This window comes from Oncorhynchus keta, chromosome 11, assembly GCF_023373465.1.
Source record: "Oncorhynchus keta strain PuntledgeMale-10-30-2019 chromosome 11, Oket_V2, whole genome shotgun sequence".
In the NCBI taxonomy this organism is placed as follows: domain Eukaryota; kingdom Metazoa; phylum Chordata; class Actinopteri; order Salmoniformes; family Salmonidae; genus Oncorhynchus; species Oncorhynchus keta.
The window spans coordinates 15,005,639-15,021,703 of NC_068431.1; the positions used below are offsets into that span (position 1 = coordinate 15,005,639).

Here is a 16,065-nt window from a genome sequence, read left to right on the forward strand (position 1 = left end):
ATTCAACCACGAAGGCCTGATTCACACAGTCTCCTCTGAACAGATGATGTGGAAAATGTCCGTTACTTGAACTCTGTGAAGCATTTATTTGGGCTGCAATTTCTGAGGCTGGTAACTCTAATGAACTTTTCCTCTGCAGCAGAGGTAACTCTGGGTCTTCCTTTCCTGTGGCGTTCCTCAAGATGCTTCTAAACAGCTTCTTCCCCCAAGCCATAAGACTCCTGAACATCTAATCAAATGGCTACCCCTCTTTTACACCACTGCTACTCTGTTATTATCCATGCATAGTCACTTTAATAACTCTACCTACATGAACATATGACCTCAACTGGTGCCCCCGCACATTGACTCTGTACCGTTACCCCCCTTATACAGTCTCGCTATTGTTATTTTTTTCAAACATTTTTGACATTTTCCATATTGATTGAACTTCATGTCTTAAAGTAATGACGGACTGTCATTTCATTTTGCTTATTTGAGCTGTTCTTGACATTAACTTGGTCTTTTAACAAATAGGGCTATCTTCTGTACACCAACCCTACCTTGTCACAACACAACTGATTGGCTAAAACGTATTAAGAAAATAAATTCCACAAATTAACAAGGCACACCTCTTAATTGAAATGCATTCCAGGTGACTACCTCATGAAGCTAGTTGAGAGAATGCCAAGAGTCTGCAAAGCTGTCATCAAGGCAAAGGGCGGCTACTTTGAATTTGTTTAACACTTTTGGTTACTACATGATTCCATGTGTTTCTTCGCAGTTTTGATGTAGAAAATGGTAAAAAAATAAAATAAAAAATAAAAACCTGGAATGAATAAGTGTGTCCAAACTTAGACAGGTACTATACCTCACCTCATGACTGACTGTGACAGTGACTATGATGTCCTCCTTACCATCTGGTGACAGTGACAGGCCAATAGGGCCATCAACCTGAGCATGATACAGGGATAACCCCATGACATGGAAAACCTGAGACCATGTCAACAAAGCCCTGTTTACCCCGATGTGTACAGCAAACACAGATCATGAGGCCAATGGCCCCTCAGATCTTCTCCAATAGGTTTTGAGAAGGAGGTGAGAAGAGAGGCGGTGAGGAATCTAGGATTAGTTGAGACAGAGCCTTAAGTCTACTCACTGTGGACGGAGCTTCTTCTCTTCCCACAGACTGATTAGTCAGTAGCCTGACGGGCATACAGGAAGTGCTTCCATCACTCTCCCGGCCTACAGCTCCCCTCCTGACCCTGACTACTCCTCATGCACTCCAGGACAGCCAAACTGTATGGGGGGCTGGAGATCACATGTAGCCAGGGAGGAAGAATGTAGAGACTGTCTATTATCACGTTTCCATTGTAAGTGTCGAAATTCCAAAGATGCCTTGTAAGTTTACTCAATTTTATTCTCAGTCCTGGGTAAGGACAAATTATTAAGTATTTCCCAGACTGACAACTGCTTAGTCATTAGCCACTCAAGGTATACCTGCTACTTCAGGAGGTGTATTTTTGTGGTGGCGTTAACTGAAGCCATCATTTATTTATAATCAGGGTGGCTCATGCCACATGGTTTTCGCTCACATGCCGGTTTACAATGTATGAGTGTGTGCACTGTGCCCTGGCCCGGCCTCACTTCTTCCACTGACCCCCAAAGGCACTCACTGTACTACACTGGGCACGAGCAAATACTTCTCCTGCCATGTTGCAAAGTGGGGGCTAAAAGGACCAGATTAAATAGCGATCGAACACAAAACTACAGTTGAGTTTGGACAAAGCAAACAGGGAAGGCTAATAATGGGGTGTCCTGGGGGATCCAAATGGAGTCTCGTTAAGATAACATCACAACAGGATTGTCTGTCTGGATTGGCCTTCTTTTTTTTGGTTGGTTATTTTATTCATTCTACCATTTAAAAAAAATAAGCACACATTTTTGAAAAAGCCATACATGCACATGAGTAAAATCAGTGAGGATAACACACAATAAAAACACTTATTTCCATTGTAGTTCTCTTGAGACAAGATGTCTAGGCAAGATGGAACAGGGTTCAACACAGTATGACAGCGAGATAATAAACATAAAAACAGAGGACGACATCTATCTCAACATTGCGGTTACATCGTTTAGGTACATTCATATTGGCACAGAAGACAAACTGTTTTTTTTATTTTTTATGTTTAAAGCTGCCCAGAGAGGATGTTGTTTTTATGCACAGAGGCAACTCATTAGATCAGAGTGTGCTGCCCATCAAAAGAAAGTAATCTCTCTCAAAGTTCACAATAAGTGGTGAAAACAATCAGCACAAACAAACATTCAAATATTATCATTCTAGTTGTAGTCTAGCGTCAAAATGATTATGAAGTTAGTGATGAGAGGTGAGAGGTTAAATGTGCATTGAACTGTGCAAATCCAGGAACTCCCTACTGTGCGTCTCTCAGCACTTTGTGAAATGTTCATGTATTCAAGACATTTCTCCTTCTGCCTACTGTCAGTCCAAATGTTCAGGGTGTGGTAAGTAACCATCTCTTACTCTTGATGATAACAAAAACCCACATGACACTTGTTCACATCAGGAAACTGAGTAAGCTACTTGTAGCACTGCCTTCACAGCTAGTCTGGTCTTCATATCAGAAAGTGAGCGTTGCAAGTGTACACCAACAGGAAACTAACAGATCACCTAGTTTATAGGAACTAGTAAGACCTGTAAGTAAGCAGGTTAGAATCATTTGGTGATGGGCCAATTTAATACATTACGGTAGGAATAAAACCTAAACAATCAAATAACTTAATTTGCTGACATGGAAACATCTGGTCCAAGTGGCAACATGAATACATTTGATGTCACAAGCAGTGGTATTTATGATAAGCTGTGGACTTACTCAATCAACATTAATTAAACATTTATTTGTTTACCTACGATCATGCTAATTTGCTCACTCAGATGAACTAAATACTTCACAAATGGGTTGGGTATGACGACAGAAAGATCAGAATAAAGTCATTTTAAATGTCATTCAGAAATAGGGCACATAATGTTGCTGGTAGTATGCATTTCAAAGGCAGATGAAAGTCTCTGAAATTGCATGTTTCCCCCATATATTTGCATATAAACTTTTTTTCCCCTTGAGATTGATAAACCACGTGTTTGAGATGGATACATGAGTGAACCGGTTTTGACAGCCCAAATAAGAAAAATGCCATAATTGCCAGCACAGCACATCTATTTTCATATAATTGTGTGGTGCCTACAAATAATTTATAGGCTGACAAATAGGCAGAGGTACTATCAGGGGAGTCATGCACCCCACAAATCTGAGGGGGCACAAAGTATGTGAGGATTGCTTGGGGCTAGGCCTGACCATAGATTAGAGAATGTTGCTAGTCTAACTTGATTGATAGCCTGAAATAATTTATTGGTATCTAGTTATGAGGTTAGGAGATTGGGAACTATCTGAGCTAACTTCATACAAGTGCTGGGTGGCTAGTAATATTACAGAGAAACAAAATATTTTTGAAATGATTTATAAAAACTAAAAAACGTTAAATCTGCTGACCGGGCACGTGCCCCTCAACTGAAATGGAGTGGCGCCTACTCTCAGTGTGCAACAACTTGCCCATGATCATCTCTTTGAAATCTCTCTTTAAAGTCATACAAAAGTATGTTATAAACATTATAGCTAATTGAAACAAACCCATAATGCTTACCTTGTAAACTTTTCCAAACGCTCCATCACCCAATTCTCCGATAATTTCCCATTGGTCATTAGGATTGATGTCTCGATGAACGTGTTCATATTGCTTTGCCTTCTTTTTTATGTCAAAAGAAGACAAGCGAAGTATTTGGCTTAATTTAGCAAAAGCCATAGTTTCACCGCAAAATGTAATAAAAGTTTCTGAAGACAGCAATGATTTTGAGTCTCACTCAATCGTGTTGAACTAAAGTATTCGTACAAAAAAAACGACCTGATCTCTAGAAGCACGCACCCAACATTTTTCACACCTTTCACGTAAGACAATAAGCTTTCGGTTCATACCAGTCTACGCGTTGTCATCGAACAACTTCATATTTCCATATTCATTCACACAGTTTGTCCACTGCCACACGGTGACCACCTGCTGCAGTAGAGTTATCGAGGACAAATTGTTGCTTCGATGTAAAAAAATAAATAAATAAAAAAGACAAGCCCCACCCTGTCGCTCCCGCGGCCGTAATGGAAATGTCGTTTTCTATGTCCAGATCCGTTATGTTTACGCACGATATATATAGTTGGGAAAACTTCACGTCCCAGTTTAGATAGATAGGCGTGAAGTTTTTCAGTTACCCACCACTGCATGTGGCCACTGACAGGTGATCGAAGTTAGGACACAGTTTACACAGGCAGCCCAATTATTATATTTTTTCCACTAATTGATCTTTTGACCAATCACATCAGATCTTTTCATATCAGATCTTTTTTGGAGCTGATCTTATTGGTTTGCCTTTTTAAACGCAGACAAGGATATATTTTGGTGCACTCTATAGCCCACAAGCGCCACTAGGTGGGAATGTAATCATAGTACTGGTACATCAGCTGCACATACTGTCTGTTGTGGTCTTCTGGGTTGGTTCCTTTGGCCGTTTTTACACTATAATTCACAAGGCTATTTTATATTTGATGAAATAAACAAATTCTGCCATCCAGAAAGTTATGTTTTGTGAAGTCATATCACATCTGGAACGATGGATGATGGATCATACAGAGTATCATATTAGAATGTCTTATTAAATAATTTCAGCCCAGGAAGAAACAAACAAGCACAACATTTAGGCTTCAACTCAAACCCAGGCTTTCACAGATAGCAAGCAGCCAAGCACATCAATGTAACATAAATAATATAATATAATAATATAATAATAATAATATAATATATGCCATTTAGCTGACGCTTTTATCCAAAGCGACTTACAGTCATGTGTGCATACATTCTACGTATGGGTGGTCCCGGGAATCGAACCCACTACCCTGGCGTTACAAGCGCCATGCTCTACCAACTGAGCCACAGAAGGACCATAAACATGTCGTCAATGCACTTTATTTTTAGGCAAAGGTACTTTTTTGCAAAGTAATTTGTCAAAGAAAAAATACAATGCCATTAAATCTGTTTGAATTGCCCATTGCAGGGTTTTGCATCATACACAGTCATAACCAACTATCTCTCTCTCCCTCTTCCTCTCTCTCCCTCTTCCTCTCTCTCCCTCTCTCTCTCTCTCTCTCTCTCTCTCTCTCTCTCTCTCTCTCTCCCTCTCTCTCTCTCTCTCTCTCTCTCCTCTCTCCCTCTCTCTCTCTCTCTCCCTCTCTCTCCTCTCTCTCTCTCTCTCTCTCTCTCTCTCTCCCTCTTCTCTCTCTCTCTCTCTCTCTCTCTCTCTCTCTCTCTCTCTCTCTCTCTCTCTCTCTCTCTCTCCCTCTCTCTCTCTCTCTCTCTCTCTCTCTCTCTCTCTCTCTCTCTCTCTCTCTCTCTCTCTCTCTCTCTCTCTCTCTCTCTCCCTCCTCTCTCTCTCTCTCTCCCTCTCTATCTCTCTCTCTCTCTCTCTGTCTCTCTCTCTCTCCCTCTCTCCCTCTCTCTCCCATCAAACAGTGGCATTGTCATTTCCGGCTCCAGCTCATCGGCGGGCGGTCCAAGGCTGCACAGTCATCAGTGGTGAACACCAGCTCCTAAACATAGAGATATGAGGCGTGTGAGTGCCAGTGCCCTAAAATGCACTAGTAAAAACAAAAACCCAGTGCTCAGTGCAAGGACTATGACGCAACATGAGGAAAGTGACTATTATGTCATTTCAGAGGATATGAGAGTATTGATTTTCTGAAAGGTCACTTCACTTTATGCATTTCCTTGACCAAATACAGTAGAATGGCAAAAAATCACAGAGAACAGAATGCCCTTTCAATCATTTGTATCATGAAGCTCACTTTTTTGACTGATAATAGTACTATCTTTATGTGTTATTACAGAGCTTTGTTGTGGTTCTCCTCTGTTTCCCCATTCTGTTTCATGGAGTCTGAATGACAGGGAACCTGGATCAAGGGCTAGTCTGTCTGTGAATGCTAGTCGTCGCTCTCTTACCCCGTGACACCTCTGGGACATGATCATGTGCAGTTGCCTGACCTCGAGACCCACCACCCGCACTTTCCTGGTGTAAGCACAGCGCAGTTCACGCAAGCCGTCCACCAGAAAGACATACTGCCTCATCTTCGGCATGATGCAAGCGTTCTGTCAAGATGAATATCATATCTGTTCTTATGTTGCAGACCAACAATTATCAGGCGTAGAACTCAGTTATCTTTTCGGCAACCTCAACATCAGGGAAATGTATTTAATTAAACAGACACAATAGTGATCTCAAAAGTACACAGTGAATACTGCAACAAAACTTTCCACAATGCCATAGTCATACTTACATGCACATCTAGGTAGAGATGTGGGATGTGTGCCATGCAACGCCTCTGGAAAACACAGAGAGACATTAGGCATACTCCACTGCAATCAGTGCTCAGTCCCTCTATGGTAAGTGACTTACAGTTTCAGGTTCCATCTTGATCATCGCTGCCTGATGGGTGAGGTCTCGAGCCATACTCAACACCTTAGTGTAGCATGTCGGTGGGTTAGGGTAGCATAGGACCAGTGCTACCAGTGAAAGTGCTAGTAGTGTGTGTCCTAAAATGGCCATAGCTGATAGTTCACAGTGAAACACACAAGGAGGCCCTTTATATAACCAGGTAGGAATCCTCTAATGATATGTTACTATCTTAAGACAATTACACACTAGAATGTTTTTGGTTTCCTTTGTTGTTGTTGTTGTTGTTGTTGTTGTTATTCTTGTTTGATTCTCTGTTCTAATTTGTGTTGAAGGGGGGAGATTGCACACACACAAAATTGAACAATAAAGTTGCTTAAATCATTACTCACAAAGTCTTTGTTAATGTTATGTGGTTCCACCTCCTGGTTTTTGGAGTAACATGCCTGCTGAGGGGAAAGGAAAAATGTGTACTTATTGTTTACTGTACGTGTAATTCTGTGGGGACGGTGACCATTATACTAAAGTAAATACAGTAATTCCAGAACAGAATGGTGAAAAAGAGGTGGATGCTATCCCTGACTGGGACTTGAACCAAGGTCCAGTGACTTTCAAGCCAACACCTTAACCGTCACGCCAAGAGGTCCAAACCTCTTGATGAGGTTCCTAGGTGATGACCAAAGCCCTTTCTTCAGGAGAGTGTGTCCCACGCTTTTCTATACCAAGTGCCTCACATGTACACACCTCTCCAATGGCCTCATGGGCACTATCCCACTTCTGACACCTGTGTAGTGTATTCAAGGAGTTTCAAACCCGGGTCCAGCAACTGTTAAACCAACACGTTACCTGTTATGCCAAGAGATCTGAGCCCCTTGATGCGGTCGCTAGGTGTTTGATTAACGTCATAACAATATATACCAATCACATCATTTTTCTATTGTATAGCCATTATAACCCATTTTAAAATGTATAAAATTATTTTACATTTTTCACTCTGTAATTTTATAACCTGATGGAACGCACACGATGGTTCATTCCCTTTTCACTTCAGTTTACTCAATTCATGCACTTTGATTGTAGCCTATCAGACTTCACCCCAACCAAAATAAAATGTTGGACAAATCTGACACCAAATGAAGTATGGTTTTCCTAAATAACATTTCTTTAGGATACATTCTTTGGAGAGCTTGTCCAGCTATTACAAGCTGAATCCTTTGGATGACATCCATACTAAATAAATATTCACGTACATTTAGTTATACATTTCAGTATGTTGATGCAGGAATTCTGAGAAGAACAATGTATGGCCCCTAGTCATCTTTTATTTGCATATTGAGCAATGTTATTCAAAGGAAAGGGAAGTTTCCAAGAACAACAGTCTCAAACTCATTGTGTGGGAGTAGGTATAGGCCTATGTAGGTGTATAGCTATATAACATTATGCTAATGTTATCATTGTGAAAGCATTGAGAACTGTATGGAAAAATGAACATAGCTGTCCATAGACGATAAGGGACTATTGGACAACTAGCTGTCATGGGTTAATTTAATTATATTTTTGAGAGAGCTATCCACTAGGTGGAGCTAATTTCACACACTATCTCTGTGTTTGACTCCACTTCCAGGGAATCCTCTGTAGCTCGAGAGGCTCTTTTAAGGATCACACCCATCAAAATGGCTATCAGCACTGCAAGGGAGGACTCATTCCTTCTATCCCTCCATTTATTAAAGCTCATTTGAATATCTCTATGAAATGAAAAAACATGACTTATATGTAAAAATAAATAAATAAATAACTACAGACTACTTACAGTTTTGTAACAGTGCCTACGGGTGAATACTGATAAACAGCACAGTGAATAGCAATGAACAGCACAGTGAATAGCAATAAACAGCACAGTGAATACCAATAAACAGTACAGTGAATAGCAATAAACAGCACAGTGAATACCAATAAACAGCACAGTGAATAGCAATAAACAGCACAGTGAATACCAATAAACAGCACAGTGAATACCAATAAACAGCACAGTGAATAGCAATAAACAGCACAGTGAATACCAATAAACAGCACAGTGAATACCAATAAACAGCACAGTGAATACCAATAAACAGCACAGTGAATACTGATAAACAGCACAGTGAATACCAATAAACAGCACAGTGAATACCAATAAACAGCACAGTGAATACCAATAAACAGCATAGTGAACACCAATAAACAGCACAGTGAATACCAATAAACAGCACAGTGAATACCAATAAACAGCACAGTGAATACAAATAAACAGCACAGTGAATACCAATAAACAGCACAGTGAATACTGATAAACAGCACAGTGAATACCGATAATCAGCACAGTGAATACCAATAAACAGCACAGTGAATACCAATAAACAGCACAGTGAATACCAATAAACAGCACAGTGAATACCAATAAACAGCACAGTGAATACCAATAAACAACACAGTGAATACCAATAAACAGCACAGTGAATACCAATAAACAGCACAGTGAATACCGATAAACAGCACAGTGAATACCACAGCAGGTGTGGCATGACAGGGCATCAAAATTAATGTAATCAAAAATATTATTTCTGATTTGCCAACTATTTAATGGTGATCTGGTCTGATTTTGATGAGTGCCAGTTGCCCGAGCAGTGGTGATTTTAACATGTAAATCTTGGTGGGGCAAACAAACAAAAAATAATAATGTAGATGCATTCCAGCAAAGCCACTACACAACACTAAACAATACATGAATTGCTCTATAACTGTGGCAAACGGGGTGACAAACTGTTATGGCCTACATAAAGAGTCCCAACCGTAGTCCCAACACCTTACCACTGCTATACCTGGCTATCAGCGGAACCTTGTCTGGCAGCGAAAAAGTTAATTCAGCCTCATTTACTGCCTTAAAAAAAATTGCTGATATGGCTGACTTGCTTAAACAAATATTGTTTCTACTGACAATTGAGATGTACAAACTATGGCATAAGGGATGCCGAGTGGATAAGAGGCAATCTTGTCATTTCGATAAAGACATTAATGAACGCGCTAGGAAGGACGTAGTCAAAATAACTATTTGTGCAACACTTTCGAAATGTACGGCGACAGAACATGGGCCGTTCTTACAGTACTCTCCCTATACACCAACTCAGAACTGTAGAATAAATAAAGGGGGCATATAAGCAGACAATGAAAACTCTTACAATATTCGATGATGACAGTTCTCTAAAACAGGCTGTAGGCTACATGTGCACCACAAAGTCAGTACAGTAGGCTAAGTTATGACAGTACAGTAGGCAAATTATTAGAGTGAGGCGCATGGGCTACTAACAGCTTAGTACACAACATACAGTTAGTATTACTTTCGTAGCTACAGTATACATATCTCCCTGGCATATTACATTATTTATGCAGCAGCATACAATACATTTGCCAAACCCTCCCCTGACCCGGGGAAGGCCGGAGAGTCTCCCAGTCACGGTGACAGAGCTTCGGATCGAACCGAGGGCTGCACTGGGGCGTCAGCATTGTTGAATTTGTGATTTCCAACTTGTTGTGAAATGTTTACTTCCAATGGCCGATAAGCACAGATACGTTTCTCTATCATTTCTCTTCATATTACATGGATTGAAAATGATTTTCCTGTAGATTTCTGACTTGATGCATGACGATGACTGCTTGTCTAGCTTGCTAGCTAAGATTTTGAAAGTATGATGTTGGCATGATCAGCCCATCAAAGCTAAGGTGATTTTAGGTCATTTTATCTGTGGCCAATGACCTTAAGCCTTCTTGGATGGGCACTTCTGTTTATTTATTTACTTTTATTTAACTAAGCAAGTCAGTATAAGAACAAACTCTTATTTACAATGATGACCTACCACGGTCAAACCCTAACGACGCCAATTGTGCGCCACCCTATGGGACTACTAATCACGACCAGTTGTGATACAGCCTGAAATCAAACCAGGGTCTGTAGTGACACCTCTAGCACTGAGATGCAGTGCCTTAGACTGCTGTGCAACACCCGAGGGGCTTGAATTTTCTATCTATACTAGTACATGTTGTGGCAACGTAGTGTCCCCATGAGTGACAGAACACTGAGCCAATCACAGTGCAACTAGAGAGCATTACCAACCCCTACACTCCATATTTTCCACTGGCTGCCCCACCACCACAGAAAGCACTGAGGTAGGCTGGAACACCTGCATGTTGGAGCTGCCTTACTCTAGAAAGCTAAAAAGAGACCATGTTTGTATGCAGCTTTAGTAACTCAATGAGTTTTTATTTATTTTACATTGTTTGCAAACTGATATGTGACACGTATTAATGCCAAAATAACATGCAAAACAGAAACAAAAATATATACAGTACCAGTCAAAAGTTTGGACACACCTACTCATTCCAGGGGTTTTCTTTATTGTTTGCTATTTTCTACATTGTAGAATAATAGTGAAGACATCAAAACTATGAAATAACACATATGGAATCATGTAGTAACCAGAAAACTGTTAAACAAATCTAAATATATTTAACATTTTAGATTATTCAAAGTAGCCACCCTTTGCTTTGACAGCTTGCACACTCTTTGGTTTCTCTCAACCAGCTTCATGAGGTAGTCACCTGGAATGCATTTAAATTAATAGTTGTGCCTTGTTAAAAGTTCATTTGTGGAATAAAAATGTTTCTTAATGCGTTTGAGCCAATCAGTTGTTTTGTGACATGGTAGGGGTGGTATACAGAAGATAGCCCTATTTGGTAAAAGACCAAGTCCATATTATGGCAAGAACAGCTCAAATAAGCAAAGAGAAATGACAGTCCATCATTAATTTAAGACTTGAAGGTCAGTCAATCCAGAAAATTTCAAGAACTTTGAAAGTTTCTTAAGTGCAGTCGCAAAAATCATCTACGGCAATGATGAAACTGGCTCTCATGAGGACCGCCACAGGAAAGGAAGACCCAGAGTTACCTCTCTTGTGGAGGATAAGTTCATTAGAGTTACCAGCCTCAGAAATTTCAGCCAAAATAAATGCTTCACAGAGTTCAAGTAACAGACACATCTCAACAGCAACTGTTCAGAGGAGACTGTGTGAATCAGGCCTTCAAGGTCGAATTGCTGCAAAGAAACCACTACTAAAAGACACCAATAATAAGAAGAGACTTGCTGGGGACAAGAAACACCAGCAATGGACATTAGACCAGTGGAATGATTTCGACCAGTCTGATGTGTCCAAATTTGAGATTTTTGGTTCCAACCGCCGTGTCTTTGTGAGACGCAGAGTAGGTGAATGGATATTCTCTGCATGTGTGGTTCCCACGTGAAGGATGGAGGAGGAGGTGTGATGGTGTTGGGGTACTTTGCTGGTGACACTGTCAGAGATTTATTCAGATTTCAAGGCACACTTAATCAGCATGGCTACCACAGCATTCTGCAGCGATACGCCATCCCATCTGGTTTGCGCTTAGTGGGACTTTTGTTTTTTGACAGGACAATGACCCAACACACTTCCAGGCTGTGTAAGAGCTATTTGACCAAGAAGGAGAGGGATGGAGTGCTGCATCAGATGACCTGGCCTCCACAATCACCCGACCTCAACCCAATTGAGATGGTTTGGGATGAGTTGGACCGCAAGAGTGTGCAAAGCTGCCATCAAGGCAAAGGGTGGCTACTTTGAAGAATGTCAAATATAAAATATATTTTGATTTGTTTAACACCGTTTAAGACTCCATATGTGCTATTTTATAGTTTTTATGTCTTCACTATTATTCTACAATGTATAAAACAGTAAAAATAAAGAAAAACCCTTGAATTAGTAGGTGTGTCCAAACTTATTTTGACTGGTATTGTATATATTTATTTATATATATATCATATTAAGTCAAATTTGACTTTTCATAGCAGGTTAAGAAAATCTATGCAGGAGGTTAGTAGAAATGTAGCAAGTTAGGAAAATGTAGTTAATGTTAGGAAAAGGTTTAGGGTTAGCTAAAATTAAATAAAAAAATCAACTTTTGACATTAATTTGACAAAAGCTGGATCCCTTCAAGCCATGACAATTATCCCCTGAGCGTGGAGGGGTGAACGCTGGGCCCATATCCACACAGCAACTCAGGGTAGGAGTGCTGATCTAGGAACAGGTCCTAACCTGTCCATATAATCTTATTAATTATGATCTACAAGACAAAACTGATCCTAGATCAGCACACACACTCTGAGACACTTTGTCTCGGGCCCTGGTCTCATGAAAATGAAATAAAATTGTATTTGTCACATACACACATGGTTAGCAGATGTTAATGTGAGTGTAGCGAAATGCTTGTGCTTCTAGTTTAGACAATGCAGTAATAACAGTAATAATCTAACCTAACAATTTCACAACTACTACCTTATACACACAAGTAAAGAATATGTACATAAAGATATATGAATGAGTGATGGTACAGAACGGCATAGGCAAAATGCAGTAGATGGTATCGAGTACAGTATATACATATGAGATGAGTAATGTAGGGTCTATAAACATAAAGTGGCATAGTTTAAAGTGGCTAGTGATACATGTATTACATAAAGATGGCAAGTAGATGATATAGAGTACATTATATAGTACATATACATATGAGATGAGTAATGTAGGGTATGTAAACATTATATATGGCATAGTTTAAAGTGGCTAGTGATACATGTATTACATAAAGATGGCAAGTAGATGGTATAGAGTACATTATATAGTACATATACATATGAGATGAGTAATGTAGGGTATGTAAACATTATATATGGCATAGTTTAAAGTGGCTAATGATACATTTTTACATCAATTTCCATTATTAAAGTGGCTGGAGTTGAGTCGGTATGTTGGCAGCAGCTACTCAATGTTAGTGATGGCTGTTAAACAGTCTGATGGCCTTGAGATAGAAGCTGTTTTTCAGTCTCTCGGTCCCTGCTTTGATGCACCTGTACTGACCTCGCCTTCTAGATGATAGTGGGGTGAACAGGTAGTGGCTCGGGTGGTTGTTGTCCTTGATGATCTTTATGGCCTTCCTGTGACATCGGGTGGTGGAGGTGTCCTGGAGGGCAGGTAGTTTGCCCCCGGTGATGCGTTGTGCAGACCTCACTACCCTCTGGAGAGCCTTACGGTTGTGGGCGGAGCAATTGCCGTACCAGGCGGTGATACAGCCCGACAGGATGCTCTCGATTGTGCATCTGTAGAATTTGTGAGTGCTTTTGGTGACAAGCCAAATTTATTCAGCCTCCTGAGGTTGAAGAGGCGCTGCTGCGCCTTCTTCACAACGCTGTCTGTGTGGGTGGACCAATTCAGTTTGTCTGTGATGTGTACGCCAAGGAACTTAAAACTTACTACCCTCTCCACTACTGTCCCGTCGATGTGGATAGGGGGCTGCTCCCTCGGCTGTTTCCTGAAGTCCACAATCATCTCCTTTGTTTTGTTGACATTGAGTGTGAGGTTATTTTCCTGACACCACACTCCGAGGGCCCTCAAAATGGATAGTTTGGACTGAAATAATTTTGGCATTTGTGTGCACTCACTGTAAGCAAGTCCCTCACCCAGTCAATCCCATGACCTTGGAAAGGACCACACAATTAGGAAGTGGCAGCGCCATGCTATTCCTAACGGTTGCACTTTATGGAGCCATTAGTTAATGCCACCTCAACTCACGGCTTGACAGATATTGGACACCACACCAAAGTGTTACACAGGGAGAACTCTATCTGTCCCAAAGTTGTCCATTCCCACTAGGCACATACTGTTTGAATCAACATTGTTTCCACAACATTTCAATGAAATTACGTTGAACCAATGTGGAATAGACTTTGAATTGACATCTGTGCCCAGTGGGTTCCTATCTCTGCTATAATTGAATTTAAGATGTGAATAAGGTGAAAATTAACATATTATTGTTCATGATAATAATAAGAGCATGTAATCTATTTATGAAGAATACAATAATACAATTTACACATTTTGAGTCATGTGAAATATAATTACGTAACATAAATAATGTTCACCTGAGAAGAAATTTGCTCATAAAATGTATAGGCTTGGCTACATACACGTTGCGAGACGCGCGAGGAGGGAGTTCTAGCGCTTCGATCACATCGACAGTGTATTTCATTTTGGCACACAATAATGACATTAATTTCCAATGAAACGTCTTGCAGCATTGCGTTTCAGAAGCAGTTGCAGTGCATTCTGTATGGTGCATACGATGGATTTATCGAACGTGTGCGTCAAACTGTATGTGTAGACGGCTTGACAGAAATAGTAGCAGAAGGTTAATGTTGAACTTTTGTTGCACACATATCCAGATGATGCTGCGTACTATTTTGCGTAACCCTGTGTTCGAAGCGTAAACAGCGTAGCGCCAAGTAGCCTGTAGTCCAGTCGAGGTACTGGTGTGTGAAGTCTAAACTGATGTCCGCCTTATTCTCTCGTCTGCTGAACTCGTGCAACATGTAACAGTTTTCTGTTTCTGCTTCATGATACAATCATATCCTCAGTGTCAATAATCATTTTGAGAGAACAGTTTAGAAAATAAGACAACTTTCATTGCACTTTTATTTATTTTTTGGCAATCAATCTGCGCATCTTTCCCTGATCGTTTCAGACAGTCCTGTTCGTGGGTCGTGGCAGGTATCCGCATGCGTCGTCCTCAAACAATTGATGCCGTGAGCTGTTCTCAGATTTTTAAATAGGTTTACCTTTTATATTTTATCTGGACATGTTATTTCTCTCAAAGGCCCGCGGCATTTGAAGGTAGGTTGTGATGTTGTCTGCTTGAATGACTATTCAGCGCAAGCTTTCTATTGTATCACTGGATACTAAACGGAATGCCCTCCATATTCCCCGCTCAAAGTCGGCAATGCGGTTTCATTATCTAGGCTACTTCAGCATCGCTCACTGGAAGTAGTTTGGAATATGTCTATTAAATTGACTAGGGTGACCTTATCAAGGATACCATATATGACATTCATATTGGACTGCAAAATCACAAATGTTAGTTCGTTTGTAGCCTACCGCCAGGCGACCACTCAAATGCAAATATTAAGTTTGCATTCAGCCTACATCCAGTTGTAATAGAGTGAGTGCAGTCTTTTTCTTCTGAATGCCCACGGTAGGCTGAATCATATATGGGATGATATTGCAGTAAACTACAAGAAGACAGGCTTTGTGCTGTGCATACTAAGTCATTTTCACTATGTTCAATTTGAAACGAAGTTATCGTTAGAATGACACATATATGGTCAGAAATGCCGGTTTGAATCGGGCTGCTTGTTGTACCTGTCTGTATTTGACTCGAGCTACACGGTAGGGATGCCATTGAACTGTGCAAGCAAGCTACGTACGTGGGAGCTGAAGTTTTGCGTCCTCCTTTATAGTTCTACAGTATGCCTCCTGTCCTGGATGGTATGGGGACGGGTTGTGGAATTCCTAGTATTTTACACCCTCAAACTATAAATCAAAGGAAGTTGGGAAGAAGCAGAAACCTAATGT

The 16,065-nt window shown here is 40.5% G+C and overlaps 3 protein-coding genes across 4 annotated transcripts in view; 1 reads left to right on the forward strand and 2 right to left on the reverse strand.

The window, feature by feature from the left end:
- The window catches only part of stk10 (serine/threonine kinase 10), an 80,015-nt gene extending 75,657 nt beyond the window's left edge, over positions 1-4,358 (reverse strand). The window contains exons 1-2 of one of the 2 annotated variants that reach the window (XM_052529474.1): positions 3,697-3,828; positions 1,139-1,290 (exon numbers count right to left, since the gene is read on the reverse strand). In XM_052529474.1, the coding sequence (XP_052385434.1) occupies positions 1,139-1,195 (57 nt within the window). In that variant the 5' untranslated portion in view covers positions 1,196-1,290; positions 3,697-3,828. Of the gene's footprint in view, positions 1-1,138; positions 1,291-3,696 lie in introns of both variants that reach the window. The other variant, XM_052529473.1, reaches the window with a different exon arrangement.
- Positions 4,359-5,517: 1,159 nt separating this feature from the next.
- zmp:0000001268 (CYTL1 domain-containing protein) lies at positions 5,518-6,723 on the reverse strand. The gene is made up of 4 exons (XM_035764663.2): positions 6,548-6,723; positions 6,429-6,473; positions 6,094-6,240; positions 5,518-5,684 (listed from the first exon to the last, which is right to left on the reverse strand). The coding sequence occupies exons 1-4, from the start codon at positions 6,695-6,697 to the stop codon at positions 5,616-5,618; spliced, it is 411 nt and encodes a 136-aa protein (XP_035620556.1). The 5' UTR covers positions 6,698-6,723; the 3' UTR covers positions 5,518-5,615.
- An 8,229-nt stretch (positions 6,724-14,952) lies between these two features.
- The window catches only part of LOC118390642 (serine/threonine-protein kinase 32A-like), a 124,794-nt gene continuing 123,681 nt past the window's right edge, over positions 14,953-16,065 (forward strand). The window contains exon 1 of the mRNA XM_052529491.1: positions 14,953-15,327. The gene's annotated coding sequence lies outside the window, so the exon portion shown is untranslated. The remainder of the gene's footprint in view (positions 15,328-16,065) is intronic.

Bases quoted from the DNA above. Each gene is read 5' to 3' on its own strand.
- zmp:0000001268 (XM_035764663.2), bottom strand. From the start codon at position 6,697: ATGGCCATTTTAGGACACACACTACTAGCACTTTCACTGGTAGCACTG. The intron at 6,241-6,428 runs GTAAGTATGACT...TCATCTTGACAG, and splicing joins ATCTCTACCTAGATGTGCAT to AACGCTTGCATCATGCCGAA. The intron at 5,685-6,093 runs GTAAGAGAGCGA...CTCTATGTTTAG, and splicing joins TGTCCCAGAGGTGTCACGGG to GAGCTGGTGTTCACCACTGA.